General features: G+C 43.8%; 1 protein-coding gene across 1 annotated transcript; it reads left to right on the top strand.

Annotated features, from left to right (window-relative positions):
* si:ch1073-13h15.3 (inactive all-trans-retinol 13,14-reductase) lies at positions 1 to 5,057 on the top strand. Its single transcript, XM_067244913.1, has 11 exons — positions 1 to 220; positions 1,301 to 1,483; positions 1,572 to 1,813; positions 1,929 to 2,124; positions 2,361 to 2,558; positions 2,646 to 2,765; positions 2,877 to 3,015; positions 3,207 to 3,316; positions 3,407 to 3,573; positions 3,731 to 3,890; positions 4,273 to 5,057. The coding sequence occupies exons 1-11, from the start codon at positions 64 to 66 to the stop codon at positions 4,437 to 4,439; spliced, it is 1,839 nt and encodes a 612-aa protein (XP_067101014.1). The 5' UTR covers positions 1 to 63; the 3' UTR covers positions 4,440 to 5,057.
* The last annotated feature ends 11,585 nt before the right edge of the window (positions 5,058 to 16,642 follow it).

The following is a 16,642-nucleotide window of genomic DNA, read 5'->3' as shown; positions in this document are numbered from 1 at the left end:
ACCAGGTTTTAAAGCTGCAAACTTGGTTTCCTGCTCCACAGGCTGTAGCTGAACTCTTTGATCATGTGGCTGTTGATATTCGTGGTCTGGTTGGTGATGTGGGCTGGAGGGTCGTACTGGTACCTGTTTGGCAAGCCAAGTCCCTTCTCTATAGAGTCTGTGAGACCGCCGGGCCCCAGGGAATATGACCAGAAGAAGAGGGACAAAGTGATCAAACAAGGTAAAGATGATAAACAAGTCTTCCTGTCTGGCCTTCAGACCTTCAACACTTCTGCAGTCTTCTGGTCTAGTACATGTTTTAAAATGTAGCTACTTTAATTCAAGTACAATTTTAATTTCAATTTCCCAATAGTTACAGACATGATGTCTAGAGGGTGATTTACTTGATAAGTTTTTGTACTGTGTCAGGCTATTCTGCATTAGGCACCCTGTTTCAACACAGGAAATCATAATTTGACGACGGTATGATACAATACATGTTCCAAAATGGTAATTTTGTGATTGATCTATCCTTAAGATGGGATTCTCTGTGTTACTCCGTCTATAGCTTTAACACTGAGCCAAATGTCAGGTTTCTTCTTCATCAATGTTTCAGTAATCAATTTTTATCCACTTCACAGGGGATTGGCCTATGAGCTTCACTAGTGCCCTATTAGCCAGCATTACCTGTTTCCACCTCTCACGACAATGACGTTAGGGTTGGACTTTGAGCGGTTTAGTGAATTGATATAGATAGAGAGAAATATAACATAATTCAAATAATATGGATAAATATTGTGGGGTCCTCATTGTGACCTAAAGCTAATGGGAGTCAGGTGGCTGAGAGGTGAGGGAATCGGGTTAGTAATCCGAAGGTTGCCAGGTCGATTCCCGGCTGTGCCAACTGACATTGTGTCCTTGGGCAAGGCACTTCACCCTACTTGCCTTGGGGGAATGTCCCTGTACTTACTGTAAGTCGGATAAGAGTCTGCTAAAATGACTAAATGTAAATGTAATGGGTGTCAGTATTTCTTAAGGAGGATTAAACTGTTGTAGTTCCAGTCCTGTTCATCTCCATATGCTGTGCTGTTTATCTTAATTAGATAATTACTGATTGATGATAGTAGCGGTCCAAAATGCCATTCAACGACTGTTTACAGCTTAAAAACAAAGATACCAATTGTAGTAGTAAGATATCTTGGGCCAACCTTCAGACTTTTGCCTCCAAAGAACATAACCTGGTTTCATTCTTTACAACTTGAATAGCACACAGATAAGATGTAAGTGTTCAGATAAGAATTGTGATATCTTCCGTTTGCAGGTTTCAGTGTTGACAAAGTCCCCAAAGACTTGGATGTCATTGTCATCGGCAGTGGCATCGGAGGCTTGACGGTTGCAGCCACGTTGGCTAAAGTGGGCAAGAAGGTCTTAGTGCTGGAACAACATGATCAGTCTGGGGGCTGCTGCCATACCTATGTGGAAAAAGGATTTGAATTTGATGTTGGTAAGAAGTCGTGTTTGTGAGAAATAGGAGGATGTGTACATTTTTGAATGTAAGCCCTCACACTGAATTGTCACGATTTCTCCTGAAGGACTTCACTACATTGGCCAGCTCCACGAGAACAGCCTTCTGCGCATCGCCTTTGACCAGATCACCGAAGGCCAGCTGGAGTTTGTCGAGCTGGACCAACACTTTGACACCATCCAGATTGGGCTGGGAGAAGAGAAACGAGAGTACACCATCTTCACTGGCAAGACAGAAATGGAGGCTCACCTCAAGAAACAGTTCCCAGATGACGTCGCCGCCATTGAAACCTTCTTCAGAATCATGAAGGTATTAGATGAGTCGAGGGTGGGGTTTTTTTGGCATGGGAAGCACAATTTCTGACTAGGGCCAACCCTAACCCTTTTTCCCCACAACTGTTCTCAAAACTGTTTGGTTGTGGCAGGTCTCAGCTAAGAAGACTCATTACCTGGCCACGTTGAAGCTGATTCCTAAGTGGCTGGCCCTTTTCCTGGTGAAGACACGAATCGCCCACCTATTTTCCCCCATATTCACCCTCTCTGGGACTGGAGCAACAGATCTCGTCAGCACTCTGACCAGCAACAAAGACCTCCATGTCATCTTCTCCTACCTCTTCTATGGTGAGTTTTCCCTTGTCTTCCTTGAGGGTTTAGGTTGGTTGAGGAGCAGTTGTATGGGCTTATGTGAAGCCCTCTGTGACATGCTTGCGTGTAAAAAGGGCTATACAAATACATTTGATTTGATTTGACTTGTCTTTTTATCTCTTGGTTCTCTATCCCAGATCACTGGTAAAGCCCTGGTTAACTAAATGTGACTTTTCATTAACAAAGCTTTTTTTCTTGACATGCTTTTCTAGGTGTGCCACCTAAGGACTCCAGTATTGTCATCAATGCCCTCCTGATTCACCACTACAAGAGAGGAGCGTACTACCCCCGAGGAGGGGCCAGTGAGATCTCCTACCACATCATCCCTGTCATCCAGAAGTCTGGAGGCAATGTCTTGGTCCGAGCACCTGTCACCCAGATCTTAGTCAACAAGGAAGGGGCTGCTTATGGTAGGTCAAAGTGTATCTACCACCGCTGCCTAAATAACTCAGATAGCCAAACCGATTCCTAACTTCCTTGTTCTTGATCATGTGCAGGTGTGAAAGTGAAGAAGGGTCAGGAGGAGGTGGAGGTGCGTGCTCCTGTGGTGATTTCCAACTGTGGCATCTTTACCACCTTCCAGAAACTACTGCCTCCAGAGATTAGCATGAAGCAAGGTAACTTATGCTCAGAATGATGTTCAGACTTTTTTTCTTGCCAAATACCGAAGTCCGAACACGCTTACGTAGTAGGTTTAGCAGGAATGAATATTCTATCTTTTTCCCCAGATGTTCAAGATCGACTTGACATGATGAGGCATGGCCGAGGATCGTTCTTGGTTTTCTCTGGTTTTGATGCCACTCAGGAGGAGCTTGGTATTGTGTCGACCAACTTCTGGCTGTTCAAGAATAATGACATGGATACTTCGTGAGTAAAGTTGATTACTGTTGCCTTACTTTCTTCACAAGGTGGTGCTATTGCCTAGATATTAACTCCTAAGATTTTCAGAAACATAGGGTTGGTCACTGTTGAATTCTCTGGCCTGTTGTAATGTAATATAATGACACTGCATGTATAAACAGAACATCCAAGTTGATATAATTCCTGTTTTTTTTAAGGATGGATGAGTTCTTTGCCCTGAGCAAAGAAGACGCACCTGAAAACATTCCCATGATGTTTATTACATTCCCCTCTGCCAAAGACCCAGAATCCAAGAAAAGACACCCAGGTAATGAAAATAGTATCAACAGTACAATGGCATTGTACATTCGGATAACATTGCCTGAAGCAGAGACTTAACAAACTGTGACACCCACAGGGAAATCCTGCATGACGATACTAACCATGGTAAAATATGAGTGGTTTGAGGAGTGGAAGGACACTGCAGTGAGGAAAAGGGGGGATGAATACCACAACTACAAAATGAGATATGCTAATCAACTCTTTGCCTGGGCCTGCACCATTTTCCCTAAACTAAGGGAAAAGGTATGACCTTCTCTTTCTGTCCAATTGTCGGTGTGTACGTTAGAGGAAACTGTTGAGAGTGTACTTGGTGTGTGTGTGTGTGTGTGTGTCACATAAACACACAGGCCCATACATCTCAAGAAGATTTTTCAATTATGTTTCTGTGTTGTGTTGGTAGCTGGTCTTCCAGGATGTGGCCACTCCTCTCACCAACATGCACTACCTGGGAGCCCAGCGAGGGGCCATGTACTCAGCTGAACACAACCTGGACCGCTTCCATGCCGAGGCTGTAGCCAGGAACAGGTGCAACACTCCAGTCAAGAACCTCTACATCTCAGGTAGGATTTCAGCTATATAATAACCAAATATATCAAATCAAAATGTATTTGTTTAGAATGTTTTACAAGCAATGTCACATAGGGCTTCACGTATGCCCATAGAACTGCCCCTCAGCCAACCTAAACCCCCAATGAAGACAAGGAAATCTCCCAGGGAAACTCATTGAGAACGAAATTAAAGAAACCTTGGGAGGAGCAATATATAGGGAATGATAGAAATTATTTTGATGTTGTATCTACTAATATAGATCGGATCGTGTGTTGAGCTGTGCACGACAGTCATTCCATGTCTCATGCGTGTGTGTGTGTCTGTATGTGTGTGTGTGTCTGTATGTGTGCTTGTCCGTGTGTGTTCCTGTATGTGTGTGCGCGCGCGGTACAGGCCAGGACGTGTTTAGCTGTGGGATTGCAGGTGCGCTACATGGAGGCCTGCTGTGTGCTTCCACTGTGCTGGACCACATCGTCTACATCGACCTTCTTTTCCTCAAGAAGAAGCTAAAGAAGCAGAAGGCTAAAGAGCTGGCCCTGCTGGCTAAGAAGATTGAGTGAGACTCTAGCTCCCCTACAGAACTGTGGCATAACTGCATGTTAAAAAAAACATTTGAACACTCAAATGGACCAAGGCCTGGAAGACTAGAGACTGGAGCTTGCACATTATTGTGGTTCCGAAATCAACTTCAGTTTAAAAACATGGCCCCTCTAGAATCTGATCCTTTCCGAGTTCACCTTGAGCATAAGTGATACATGGGGTATGTTTCAAGTGAGCCAGTAGTGGGTAAGTGGGCCAGTAAATGAGGTGCAACACTTTGAACGAATGCTTCTTAAATATGGATGCACAATCCTCATACATTTCTGGATTCCATGAACTCATCATATGATCCCAATATTTGGACCAAACAGCATCTCTCCAAGGAAGAATTACAATCAAAATATGTGTTCATGAACACTTCTCCGTAGTTTCATTTAATAGCTTAAATTTGTAAATACAAAATGTCAGTAATATTGGATGGTGATCACCCTGCCTCAAAATGTAATTCAGTATTAAATACGTAACACTTATAAATGGCAAAACAGTAATTATTTATTTGAAAACTCCAATGCTATCAATAGTTATCCAAACTATGATTTTGAGAAGTGAAAGCATACAACTATTTCTTTTCAACATTAAAATGTATAATTGATATGTGCTTCATTTTCAAACTGAAAATTGTTGTTTATTGTCTGATGTTGTCAATGAAATATTCACAATTCACATATAGCTAATTTATTCAGAATCCATGATGGAGGCCAGCCTTAATGGCGAAAATACACTTCTCAACTCTTCTAAAAACAATCATAAATGCAGTTAACATGAGCAAAGGATGAATAGTTGAAACAAATCAGTCATATCTAAATAATCAGAGGCTTAACGTTTATCCTAAATTTACCTGACAGACCCCTCGTGGGTCTCCATGTTTTCCCACCTATGTTGTTCTGACCTGAGTAACAACCCCGTGCTGTTTGAACAAGAGCTGAAATCTAAAGGGTGAGGAAAACCTCAGACTTCCTGAACTAAGTGAACATTTCCTGTGAAGGCAGAGCAGGTTGGTTGGCACGCTGTGGTTTGTAATGGAGGACCTGGGGGATCCTGAAAGATGAATGCCCCCTCTGTCACGGTGCGCTGTTTAAACGTGCACCTCCATCCCCCTGCTGGATGAGCCAGTACCTCTATCCCCCTGCTGAATAAACCAGTTCCCCAAGTTTCTGGACAAAGCATTAATAAAATTGGCCCACTTATGCTTATGTTCAGATTTTCCTTAAATAATTGAATTTGATGTGCATAAACTGTACACAGACTTCAGACAGTTTTGTGTTTTGCCATGTTTCATTGAATACCTGATTCTTACTGTACCTGTTGGATCTGTTCAGTACAAAAAGAGAGGTTTTGACTGAATGAGTGTGGACACTGGACCAGACTGGAAAGGAATAAAGTTAATTACATTGCCCCAGCCTTTATGGAAATCCAGCCAACCAGAGTATATAATTACCAGCCTGTAATGTGCACTTCTTCACCAAAAATAGAGGTCAGCATTACATCTAATTCTTACTTTTCTACAGCCTCTCTGACTCACCAAATGAAAAAAAAGAACACGAGGTAAAAGTCCACCAAGGATTTCAGGGCGTGTTGCATTATTTTCTCTCGACAGACTGTCCTAAAGCTGTTAAAGTAATCAACATAGTATAGGGCTTTGACTTCTTCCCAGGTCTCTAAAAACAAGGACAGTGTGGAGTAATTAAAGCAACCTTTTCCATGCAACTGCATACTGTTTTAAAGCAAAAGCTGTATCTCTGTGTGGTGAATTCCAGGGGGGCATGGATCTCCTCCATCCCACTCTGCTTTTGTGGGTGGTTTGTACACGTTAAGGCTTGCTCTTGTATGACTGTCAGAGGCCCAGGAGAGAGTTGCTCTTAAAGAGTGTCCGGTATCACCTCTTTCTATCAACCCCTCTAATATACAGTTAACGAATGCTGTGAGACTGCCGTTCAGCTTTTCATCGTCATACTCCTCCGTGATTAACATACTTTCTAAAATACAGATTTTTTCCACAGAAGGTGACAGGCTTGAAGCAACCCTCCCCCAACAAGCTGTGCAACACGGTGAGCTCCTATTGGCTCTGTGCGGCGGAGGAAGGACATGTTGCTGGTCTCCCTTTTGTTTCAGCCAGCTTTCTTTTCCAGATGTTGCTCCTCCCTTGGGCTCGGCTTGGCAGGCTGCTCCTCGGCAGACTCTCCGAGCCAAAACCCACAGCTGGTTTCCATCTGAGGGTTCTCTAAAAGGGTCGTAGCAGACAGCCATGACCAGGAGAAAACAGTCTGAGCAGGACTGTATACGTATTCTGGTGGACACCACCAGAATACGTATACAGGCGCGACGCTGTGCGAAGGAAAGGGACATCAACCAGAGCTGGGAGTGTCACTAAAACCAATACATCCAAACTTTCTATCCGATCCTGTCAACCACTCATAATCGACCTACCTATCGACCTAGTTTTTTACTCTCGACTTTGAGTCTATTTCTTTTATGCAAGATGTAACACATCTTGAAGAAGTTCTGTAGCTGCACACACGTCTGTGTGTGTGTGTAAACTGCCCTCCTTAAGAATGTGAATATGTAATAAATAAAGAGGGGCAAACACAGATTTCTCCATGTCTGTGTCTCTGTAGAGGAAACCAAACCAGACAGCTTTTTCCATTCAACTCTGTCTCTATGTTTGGCAAAACCATCTGCCAAGAAAGAATCAGAGAAACCGATTTTAAAATAATTCTCTCCCTTCTGAAAGCCAGTAAATGTAAAACAGAGCAACAAATGTACCTGAATTATACATTTTTATGAAAGAATAATGTGATAACATTTCTGATTCAACAATGCATTACCATTAACCCCCACCCTATTGGATAGGTATTACCACATTGGATTATGCAAGGTCAAACCCAGAGCAGTTATGGTTAACTGTTTGGGTTAAACACAGCTAGCAGTTTAGGTTAACTGTTCGGGTTAAACAAGCTCGCAGTTCAGGTAAAACACAACTCGTTGTTCCACACATTGTTCAGCTCAGTTCTGGTTTAGTGGAACTGAGAATTCTAAAGCGGTGAGACTGTCTTACATATCTTATACACTATATTTGTTTGCTGGACCAACCATTTGCATATTCCCATGTTGCAGCACACAGGTCTTCCGGTACATCATCTTATGGACTAGCTGGATGGCTTCGAGATCAGAGACTTATAATTCAGTGTCTATAACGATCCTATCATAACCATCCTTTCCATGATCAATGAACAGGGACAGCCTGTACGATTCACATTTCAGTTTCAATGTTCTAAATAAATTAAAGGCATTACCACTGCAGGGACTGAACAATCTAGGTTCCAACTGATCAAGGCTGAGTGACCCATGTGGGCAGACTGGAAGTTTCCAGATAAAACTGCAAGTACGTTCAACCTCTGTGATGCTACCTTCCCCGACTGCCTGACCTGGGTGTGAGGGTATACAGGTTACAGTGTGGCCCTCTAGTAGGAGCGGCGTCTCTCCTGAGCGCCGTCTCTCCTCAGCGCCGTCTCTCCTGAGCGGCGTCTCTCCTCAGCGGCGTCTCTCCTGAGCGGCGTCTCTCCTGAGCGGCGTCTCTCCTCAGCGCCGTCTCTCCTCAGCGCCGTCTCTCCTGAGCGGCGTCTCTCCTCAGCGGCGTCTCTCCTGAGCGTGCCTTGGATGCAGGAGCGTCTGAGGAATGCGTCCTGGCAGGCCACAATTTTCCCTGTTCAGCTGCCATGTTTCCTTTGAGACTGCAATGCATGTTTTACTATGAATTAGACTGCACGGTCACCTCAGACAGCAGGAGAGAGGGGGAGGCCTAGAAAGAGCTTTGGAGTTCCACTTTTGGACACCTTTTAACACGTTTTTCTGTCTATGTTACGATGTTTTTTTTGTCAGTTTTCTTTATTGATTCATTCTTTTGGGCAGTTCTTAGTTTATCTAAGCTGTGGAGAACTACTGTTACTGAATTCATGCTGTAAAGACAAGAATGATGTAAGAAAGTGCACAAGCACGTGGGTAAAACATGACTGGAGCTCCTCAGTACTCTTCATCCGCATCTGTGCCTCTTCAGGCAGGAGCTGTGTGCACCTGGCAACAACAAACATTTGACTTTTGACCTCAAAACCGAGCCTAGACATCTCTCGGGAATGGGGAGGGGGGAGGGGTCTTACTGGTCATCAGTAACAGTACGAAAAAGTTAAACGGCACGATTGCAGTACTGAGCTTGCACTGCCACGGGCAACATTTTCTAGTCTAGCCACATGGCAACAATACTAATCACTACCTGCAAAACCTCAAACCACCCTTCATTGTATAGCAACAACTCTCTGGGAAGCAGAGGGATGCACGTCTGTGGTCTCCACTCTAGACCACAGACGTGGTCTCCTACTCCAGAGCTGGAGAAGGCTCCTGACTAAACAGATCCAATAGAGGAATGCTAGGCATTCTGCTCATCTTCTACAATAACGACATTTGTTTTCTCTTTCCATAATGACTAATCCTGCATTCTGAGTGTCTATGTCTCACTCACTCTCTGATTAGTTAACAGTACTATTACAGTATGATTACAGTATTAATAGCATTTGAGCAGCAAGTCCCTCCCATGCTTGCTGAGGTCATCATCCAGAGTTTTGTATTCCTCCATCAATCTCAGTTCTAACTCCCCATAATGCCCCTCCCCTCCACCCTCAACGCCCAATGAACTCTCCTCCACCCCCAGAACATTAAAATCAGTTTCCCTGCTTCCTCTGTACAGCCAGAAGCTGCTGTTTCTTTGGAAGAGTAAGAGTCCTGAGGTGGACAGTAGAGTACAGACTAGAGGGGGCCCTTTATGTTTATGTTTATGTTTATTAAGGGTCCCTTTCATACCAGGAATCCCAGCTGGTCTTACATGGACACTAGTCTTCTCCAATGGGCTTGGAATTACAAGTCATTGTCTCATATACATGTATGTGCAGACAGAATCCTATGTTTTCTTACCAAAGCAGAAAAAAGGGATTAGAAATGGACTGATTTAAAATGTGTTACAAGGCAAGAAAAGGAAAAAAGATCAGCACATTTCTGATAGAGAGTACTAGAGTCTTGTTTGGTTTAGGTTCTGACTTGACTGACTGCCATTTGAATTTGAGTTCATATCATGGAAAATAATCCTCCTCCTTGACAACTAGGTGGACACTTGTTTTAGAAGAAGTTATTTGTTTGAGTGTTTAGCACTCATATGGGGAGCGATTGACCAGGAGATGGCAGACTCCTTGTAGGAGGACTGCTCTGCACCTCTGAGGTTCCTCACTTAGTCATCCCCCACATCTCTCTCTCTCTCTCCGGATGGAATGTGAAGTTCACAGACAATCCCAGTCTGAATCACAATTCAAACCTCAAGCATAATTAACATTTGAACAATATATGGCAACCTGGTGGGCACAAAGAACTGACGAGCCAACTGCTATTATGACAGGCAGTTGTCTTTAAAAGAAAAGTAAAAAAAGTAAGAATGAAACGTTCCCATTTCCCATGAGAGGGCAGGGGGGAAACACGAATGGGCACAGTCTGGACTGAGTCTGTGGTGGCTCAAATCCGTTCTCCAGCAGCGTGACACTAGTTCTTGAGTCTTCAGCTACACTCAAAAGAGCGCAGGCTTTTCTCTCCCGGTGGGAAGGCGTGTTTTCTCTGGCTGCTCCTCCGTGTCTCCAGGTCTGGAGAGGAGGGCCCTCGCAGCTTGAGGCTGGAGGCCGCCCGGACATGTTTCACAGAGAAAGCGGCCATGTTGACAGACTGACCCTTTCACACGTGTCCTCGCAGCTTAGACTGGACGGAGGTGTGGTCGTGTCGCTGCATGCTACACTGTCGATATGACCACATTTTGATTCGGTAACTGTGGATTCCGGTATGACTGCAGTCCTTGTGTTGAGTGATCCATGGATTCTCAACATTTACATGCCAATTATATTACATATATTTCAGCATAAATTAAGTACAGTAGTCCTGTATGAGTTAAGGGAGTCAGGTGGCAGAGCGGTTAGGGAAGCAGGCTTGTAATCAGAAGGTTGCCAGTTCGAATCCCGTCCGTGCCAGATGACGTTGTGTCCTTGGGCAAGGCACTTCACCCTACTTGCCTCGGGGGAATGTCCCTGTACTTACTGTAAGTCGCTCTGGATAAGAGCGTCTGCTAAATGACTAAATGTATGAGCTACGGACAGAATACATGTCATTGTACTGTCCCCCTCTGTGTCTCCTCTAGACAGATGTGGATGGGGTGGAAGTTCTTGTTGAACTGTAGCCTGTCTGGGCTCACAGTGTGTTCTGGCTCATGATTCATCCTTTCCGCACTCAACGTTTGGTCTTCCAGCAGGGTGAACGCTCCCATCTCTTCCTCTGACACGAGACCTATTCTGACTACACAAATAATGTTTGTACCCTTTTGTCCTCAAGGCAATTTGTGGGGTGATTGTCAACTATTTTAAGAAATACATTACTTGGGAGTGGCAGGTGTATAGCCAAGGCCTACCATGCAACCTATGGTATCCTATGTAATGAGCAATCTTTCACAAGCCTGTTAGTCTCATAGCCCATTTAAAGATCTTTCTAGAACTGACAAAAACAAATTTAGCACACACTAGCCAGATCAGAGTCAGGCAATCCAGAGATATCACCAAAATGAGTTTGCATCGTTGCATGCTTGACTGACGATAGCTCATTGTTCAAATCTAGAACCAGTTGTTAAGCTAAGCTGTAGAACATGACAACATATACAAAGGTTCATGCTGCAAAATAGGATGAGGACACTGGCAGCATGCATACATCAGGCTAGTAGCTATGTTCCATAGTGACCTGTCAGTGACAGCTCTCCTCGGGCTGATACAGAATCTCGTGTGGGCTTGAAAAAAGACAAACATTCATGTGCCAAACCACATTGCAGATTGTTGGTTTTGTTAGCAAATTATCGAAACAATTACATTCAGGGTTACTGACACATACATCTAGTCAATGACTTATCATTGACTAGACTAGCATGTGTGAGGAAGAGACAAAACACCTTACCTTAGTAAGGTGTTTTGTCTCTTCCTCACACATGCTATCTGTTAGACCTAAAACAGCTGACATGGGATATCAATTTGAACATATACAGTATGTTGACTGTTATTTTGGTTCTGTCTTCTTGATAGACTGGAAGGCAGCTGCTTTGTGCACCTTGTTCTCATGTTGGGTTTAGCACTGGCTTCATTTTTATATGAGTTCCTGCATGTATTTTACTGTGGGGTAGCTCATATTAATCGTTGATTAATATGTCCTGTGACTACGCAAAACAATCATTTGAATAGTAAAGCAGGTTTGTTGCCGTCCCACGCAACAGAGCTAGGCAGAACAAACTCAGCTCCGTGGAGCCAAAGTGATTCCAGATGCTCGCAAAAAATGGAACTCATGAGAGAACAAAAAGATCTTCCCCCCTTTTTCTCTTCTCTGTTTCCACCAACAGACGCTATCTGAGATGTCGTTCCACTCATCTGTGGCTGACACTTCTGTATCTCCTTGGTAGTGGGAGGAATTTTTTCAACATGTCCCACTGCGGTGAACACGTGGATGGTAAAATGACTGTTTGAAACCATGAGATCGAGTTTCATGAAAACGGGATGGAAAAAGTTACAGTAGACGTACTTCTCCGGCAGACAAAAATGCAACAAAAGTCAAGCAGCCTGTCTGGAAAAGGGTGGAACAATCCGAGGACCAGCATTTGTTCTCAAGCTTGCTTTACTGGACCCCCTCCTACACATCCTGTTCATTAACAATCATATGTTCATAGTACTGCATGTACCGTTGAAGACAAAACTATGATTTGAGCAAAGCAGGGATGAACTGCATGCAAAAGATATCATTGTACCAGTGCACATACAGTAACAGCATTACTTCCAATCAAGACATTATCATACGAGTCATATCATATGCAGTTTCTTAATTGGGACCTTGAGAAAGTCTGGGTGGGGCGGGGCGGGGCAGGGTGGGGTGGGGCGTGTTGGGGCGGGGCGGGGCAGGGCAGGGTGGGGCAGGGCAAGGATGAGTTGGGACTCCTTAGGTATTTGCTTCTTGTCCTCCTAACTGTTCAATGATGTTGGAAGGAGGGCTGAGAGACTCGAAGGAAATGGAAGAACTCGAGTAATGCACAGGGCAAGTACAGACAGGACAAGAATTAGCTGAAGAGAAAAAGAAAAAATGACACAGAGAGAAGAGCTCGGTTTGAGTCAGGCTAATAAAATGTATGCTGCACAGCATTGCTTCTTTGGCTCTCTGGAGTAGATTCCCTAAAATGTGTGAGGCAGATCTAAAACTTAGAGAAGAATCAGTTTACATTCATATGTTCACTCGGTATACACAAGGTTATGTGATCTCTCAATAATCATGCATTGTCACTGGAGTCAAAGTTAATGAAACCGATTACAACAAATGGCTAATGATCACTGTTTTTGGAGAGAGCTTCTCCTGTAGAAATGTTTTGGGAAGAATGCGTCTACTCAATGTCTCAACATGCTGTGTGAGAGGCTGCAGATGAGGAGGACTGCAGGACTGCAGCCTGCTTGAGTTGGACAAAGCCACTTGTAGTGATGAAGTACAGTTTAAGCAAAGTGCACTCATACTGCAAACATACTGTTTGGAAATTTATTTTTTACATCATCAAAATCTTCAATGGTTCCAGATGCAGTAGAACCAATCCAGTAAGGTTTAAGAGGAACCGTTTTTACCATGCTTGAAAGGGTTCTTTCAGTAATCTTAGATTTCTATAGGTCTATCTTCTGTGGGTTTATGTCGAAAATGGTCATTCATAGCAGACCTTTTTTGGCCTGTGAACTAATGGTAGTTATTTGGGCCATATCCATGTTGGAATTGTTAGGGGGCTTTGAAAAGACTGGATTATGGGGATTTTCATTGTCAGATAAGTATACCTATCAAGTCAACTAATGACAAGGCTCCCCAATTGCCAAACGCCTGTTTTTAACACGTTCCAAAATTATTTTGGCTTCCAAATTTGCTGTTGATAGATAAATGGTCCAGTATCCTCCTATAATCGCCAATGGGTATTGTTTACATAGGCAACAACCCTGTCATTCCAAAATGACATACAACACAACTCAACTTTTACGCCCATGAGACACTCATATGCTACCTTAACTGTCAGAGACTTTATGTCTTCATAAAGGATGGTCATGTTGAAAAGTTTTCCTTTCACTGACTTGATAATGAACTGCTTAGTGGAAGTATTGCAACGTGACTTCCATCGTACATCCAGTTTTTGTCTAATCTAATGTCATCTAATCTTGTATTGTTACCCTTGTATTGTTACAATTTGTTACACTTGCATTGTTATATGATATTCAAAAAGACAGTGGAAAAATCGAAGGAGGGTCAAGGTAATTGTTTACAGTACCATTCAGTTCTGAGCATAAACGTATTTTTTTCAGTCTTATCCATCAGCATTATAACATTCTTCAAGTGAAGGGACTGAAATAACTGAAGGAACTCTCTCTGTGGTATAGCTCCATCCAATCACAGACGAGTAAATGCTGCTCGGAGCGAAAGGAGTTTGAGGGTGTGTGTACTCCAGCACCCCTGTCCTAACTCAAGCTGTGTTAGTGCTCCCTGCCCCTCCCTCTGTTTCACTGCATTTTTTTTTGTCTGTAGTTCGAACTGAGGACATCACTTTTTTTTCTATTTGCAATCCAGCCAAGGTTTCTCCCTGTGTTGATGTGGCAGGCCTGGGAAATGATGTGTTGCTGCTCTCGTGTTAAGCAAAGCCCCTGGAAGTAAAAGCCCTCTTCTCTTCCTTGAAAAAGATCCTTACCGAAGCATACAGGACTTGATCGATCCCATCAACAGTTTTATAGGACATTGTATCTTTGTAGTACTAACCCATAAAATAGGTCCCCATTGGCCTTTCAGTAGATGACATGGATGACAGTAGATGCAAGAGATGACTAAGTCTGAAATCAAAGTCAAGGTGGGGTTTCAGATTCAATATGTCATCAACCCCAGACAAGTATAATAATCAGGACACAGTACATCTTTTTCTGGTTTATTCAGGAGACAGGTATAATCTTTATACACACACACACACACACACACACACACACACACACACACACACACACACAAATACCAGTGCACACACACACACACACATACACACACACACACACACACACACATAATGCTGTGTTGGTGGGCTAGAGGAGGAGCTCCATTGTAAGTTTCCATTAGGTGATGTGGAGGAAACTGAATCCAGCTGAACACCACTGAGCATGGAGACCCTGCTCATCTAAATATGGGCATCCACCCATAGCCAATCAGAGCACTAGAATGACCTGGCCCGGCCCACTAGTGTCTGCCCTCTACCTTTCCCTTTTTTTTAATCTAGTTGAACATGTGACGTGGAAATCTCAAAAGCTGTCAATTCTCTGTAAAGGTTTTTCTTCTTTGTGGGTTTTTGGCTCAGTTGTCTGCCTGTATATCTCTTCTTCTGCTCTCCCCTTCTGTGTATCTGCCCTGGTATTTCCTCTGGGGAACAGCACTGATCTCTGTGTTCCAGCTGAACGACTGAGGCTGTTGGCCGGTCGCATGTTAAAGGATGTTTGCAGTTCGCTGTTATGTCTGGTGGAGGGACCCTGTGCTGCATTTACACTTCCAGATATGATTGCTAACGACTTGTCCTAATGCCACACCTCGCGGTATTTTGGCATGATCATGATTTAACGCTTTAAAGATTTAAAAACTGATGCTCTACACCCCCAAATCCGAAGACAAAGCATTCGATTTAACCTCAGACTTTCCGTGTTCACGGGTGACATAATGTCTGCCGGTCAAATGGAAAATGGCGACGGAAACAGATGTTGAACACCACATACCTTTCTGTTTGTGGGGGGTTGGGGAGGTCGGATGGGTTAGTTAGGGGGGTACAAGGGCAGGATAGATTCTCCTTGTCAGCTTGATGTTTGGACTTTCTTCCCCCCATTGTGAGTGACTGGGAGGAACTGTGCTTCGGTTACTCACCCATAGAAGGCGTTTCAACTTGCTGTAGCATTTGCAGACAGTGGAGCTTTGATGTGAAACCCAAAAAAGGCCTCTCCCTCCTTCTCCGTGAGCACGGCCTCTGTCCATGTCCCTTCCTCACACCATGAACAACACATTTGGGAGGATTCTAGATCCTTCTAGATCAGGACACCTCACCTCTCAAGCGGAATATGTCATCCCTTCATGAAGCACTTAAGAACATTCTCAGCAGCTCTGCATGGCATTGAGGATCCAGTCCATGTCAGCATGCTGTGAAAAGTAATTGCCTGTAAGGTTTTGCTCTCCTTTTTGAAGGTGTTTTACAGGGGGTCCCCCCAGGTGTGGAAAGGGGTAGGGGGCTAGGTTTACAGATACCTGTTTTCACTGACAGGCACAAGTTTACTTATATACTTTCGAGCCATAAAAATCCCCCACCCAATCACAGGTAGCCCTTTACCTGCCACATGCTTCCTATTAGGTTGCTGGAAACAGGAGCAACTTTATGGATGCCTCTCCCCAGGGAGTCAAGAACTAGCTGGGATCTCCTGGGTAACCTGAAAACGTCTAATAGCGATAATCAGCACCTGTCACATAAGCTGTGTGTTTCAGAACACACAGCAGCCCAGTTATGCAAGAGACCAAACATGACTTTGGTAAAAAGGGGCCGTTGTCATGTTAAATGTTGTTCAGATTGTACGTTTATTACACTACTGCAATGCCTTGGGTCCTGAGTAATATACCTGCCTGGATTTCAACTTCATACAATACAAGGTACGCAAGATAATCGAGCCTCAGACACACACAGAGACCTGCCTTATAATTACATGAAAAAATACAGTAGACTTGACAGATCTGCTCCACCCACTGCAGTCATTCTCCTGTGAAGAGTTTATTTAATCCAACATGGTCAGTGACACGTCCGCATGGAAGAAACATTTCCAGCACCCCTCTTAACCTGATTCCCAGAATGACTCTGTGTATTTACAACACACCCCTCACTTTTGACATTGAATTCTCATTTTCCACTACCATCATGGCTACTTGGTCTAAACTAAGGCCTTTGAGCACCTCAGCTACTTAAAATACAATCTGCAGCAATGACCACAAACTGGGTCCTGGCTTCTTATCAAAGCAGTAAAGGACCCTG

Source organism: Osmerus mordax, chromosome 10, assembly GCF_038355195.1.
Source record: "Osmerus mordax isolate fOsmMor3 chromosome 10, fOsmMor3.pri, whole genome shotgun sequence".
Classification (NCBI taxonomy): Eukaryota; Metazoa; Chordata; class Actinopteri; order Osmeriformes; family Osmeridae; genus Osmerus; species Osmerus mordax.
The sequence above is the reverse complement of the archived record's forward strand: the minus strand, read 5'-3'. Positions and strand labels throughout refer to the sequence as shown.

Excerpts from the sequence above, each read along its gene's own strand:
- si:ch1073-13h15.3 (XM_067244913.1), top strand. The coding sequence starts at position 64 with ATGTGGCTGTTGATATTCGTGGTCTGGTTGGTGATGTGGGCTGGAGGG. Across the intron at positions 221-1,300 it reads GGACAAAGTGATCAAACAAG|GTTTCAGTGTTGACAAAGTC; the intron begins GTAAAGATGATA and ends TTCCGTTTGCAG. Across the intron at positions 3,574-3,730 it reads TCCCTAAACTAAGGGAAAAG|CTGGTCTTCCAGGATGTGGC; the intron begins GTATGACCTTCT and ends TTGTGTTGGTAG.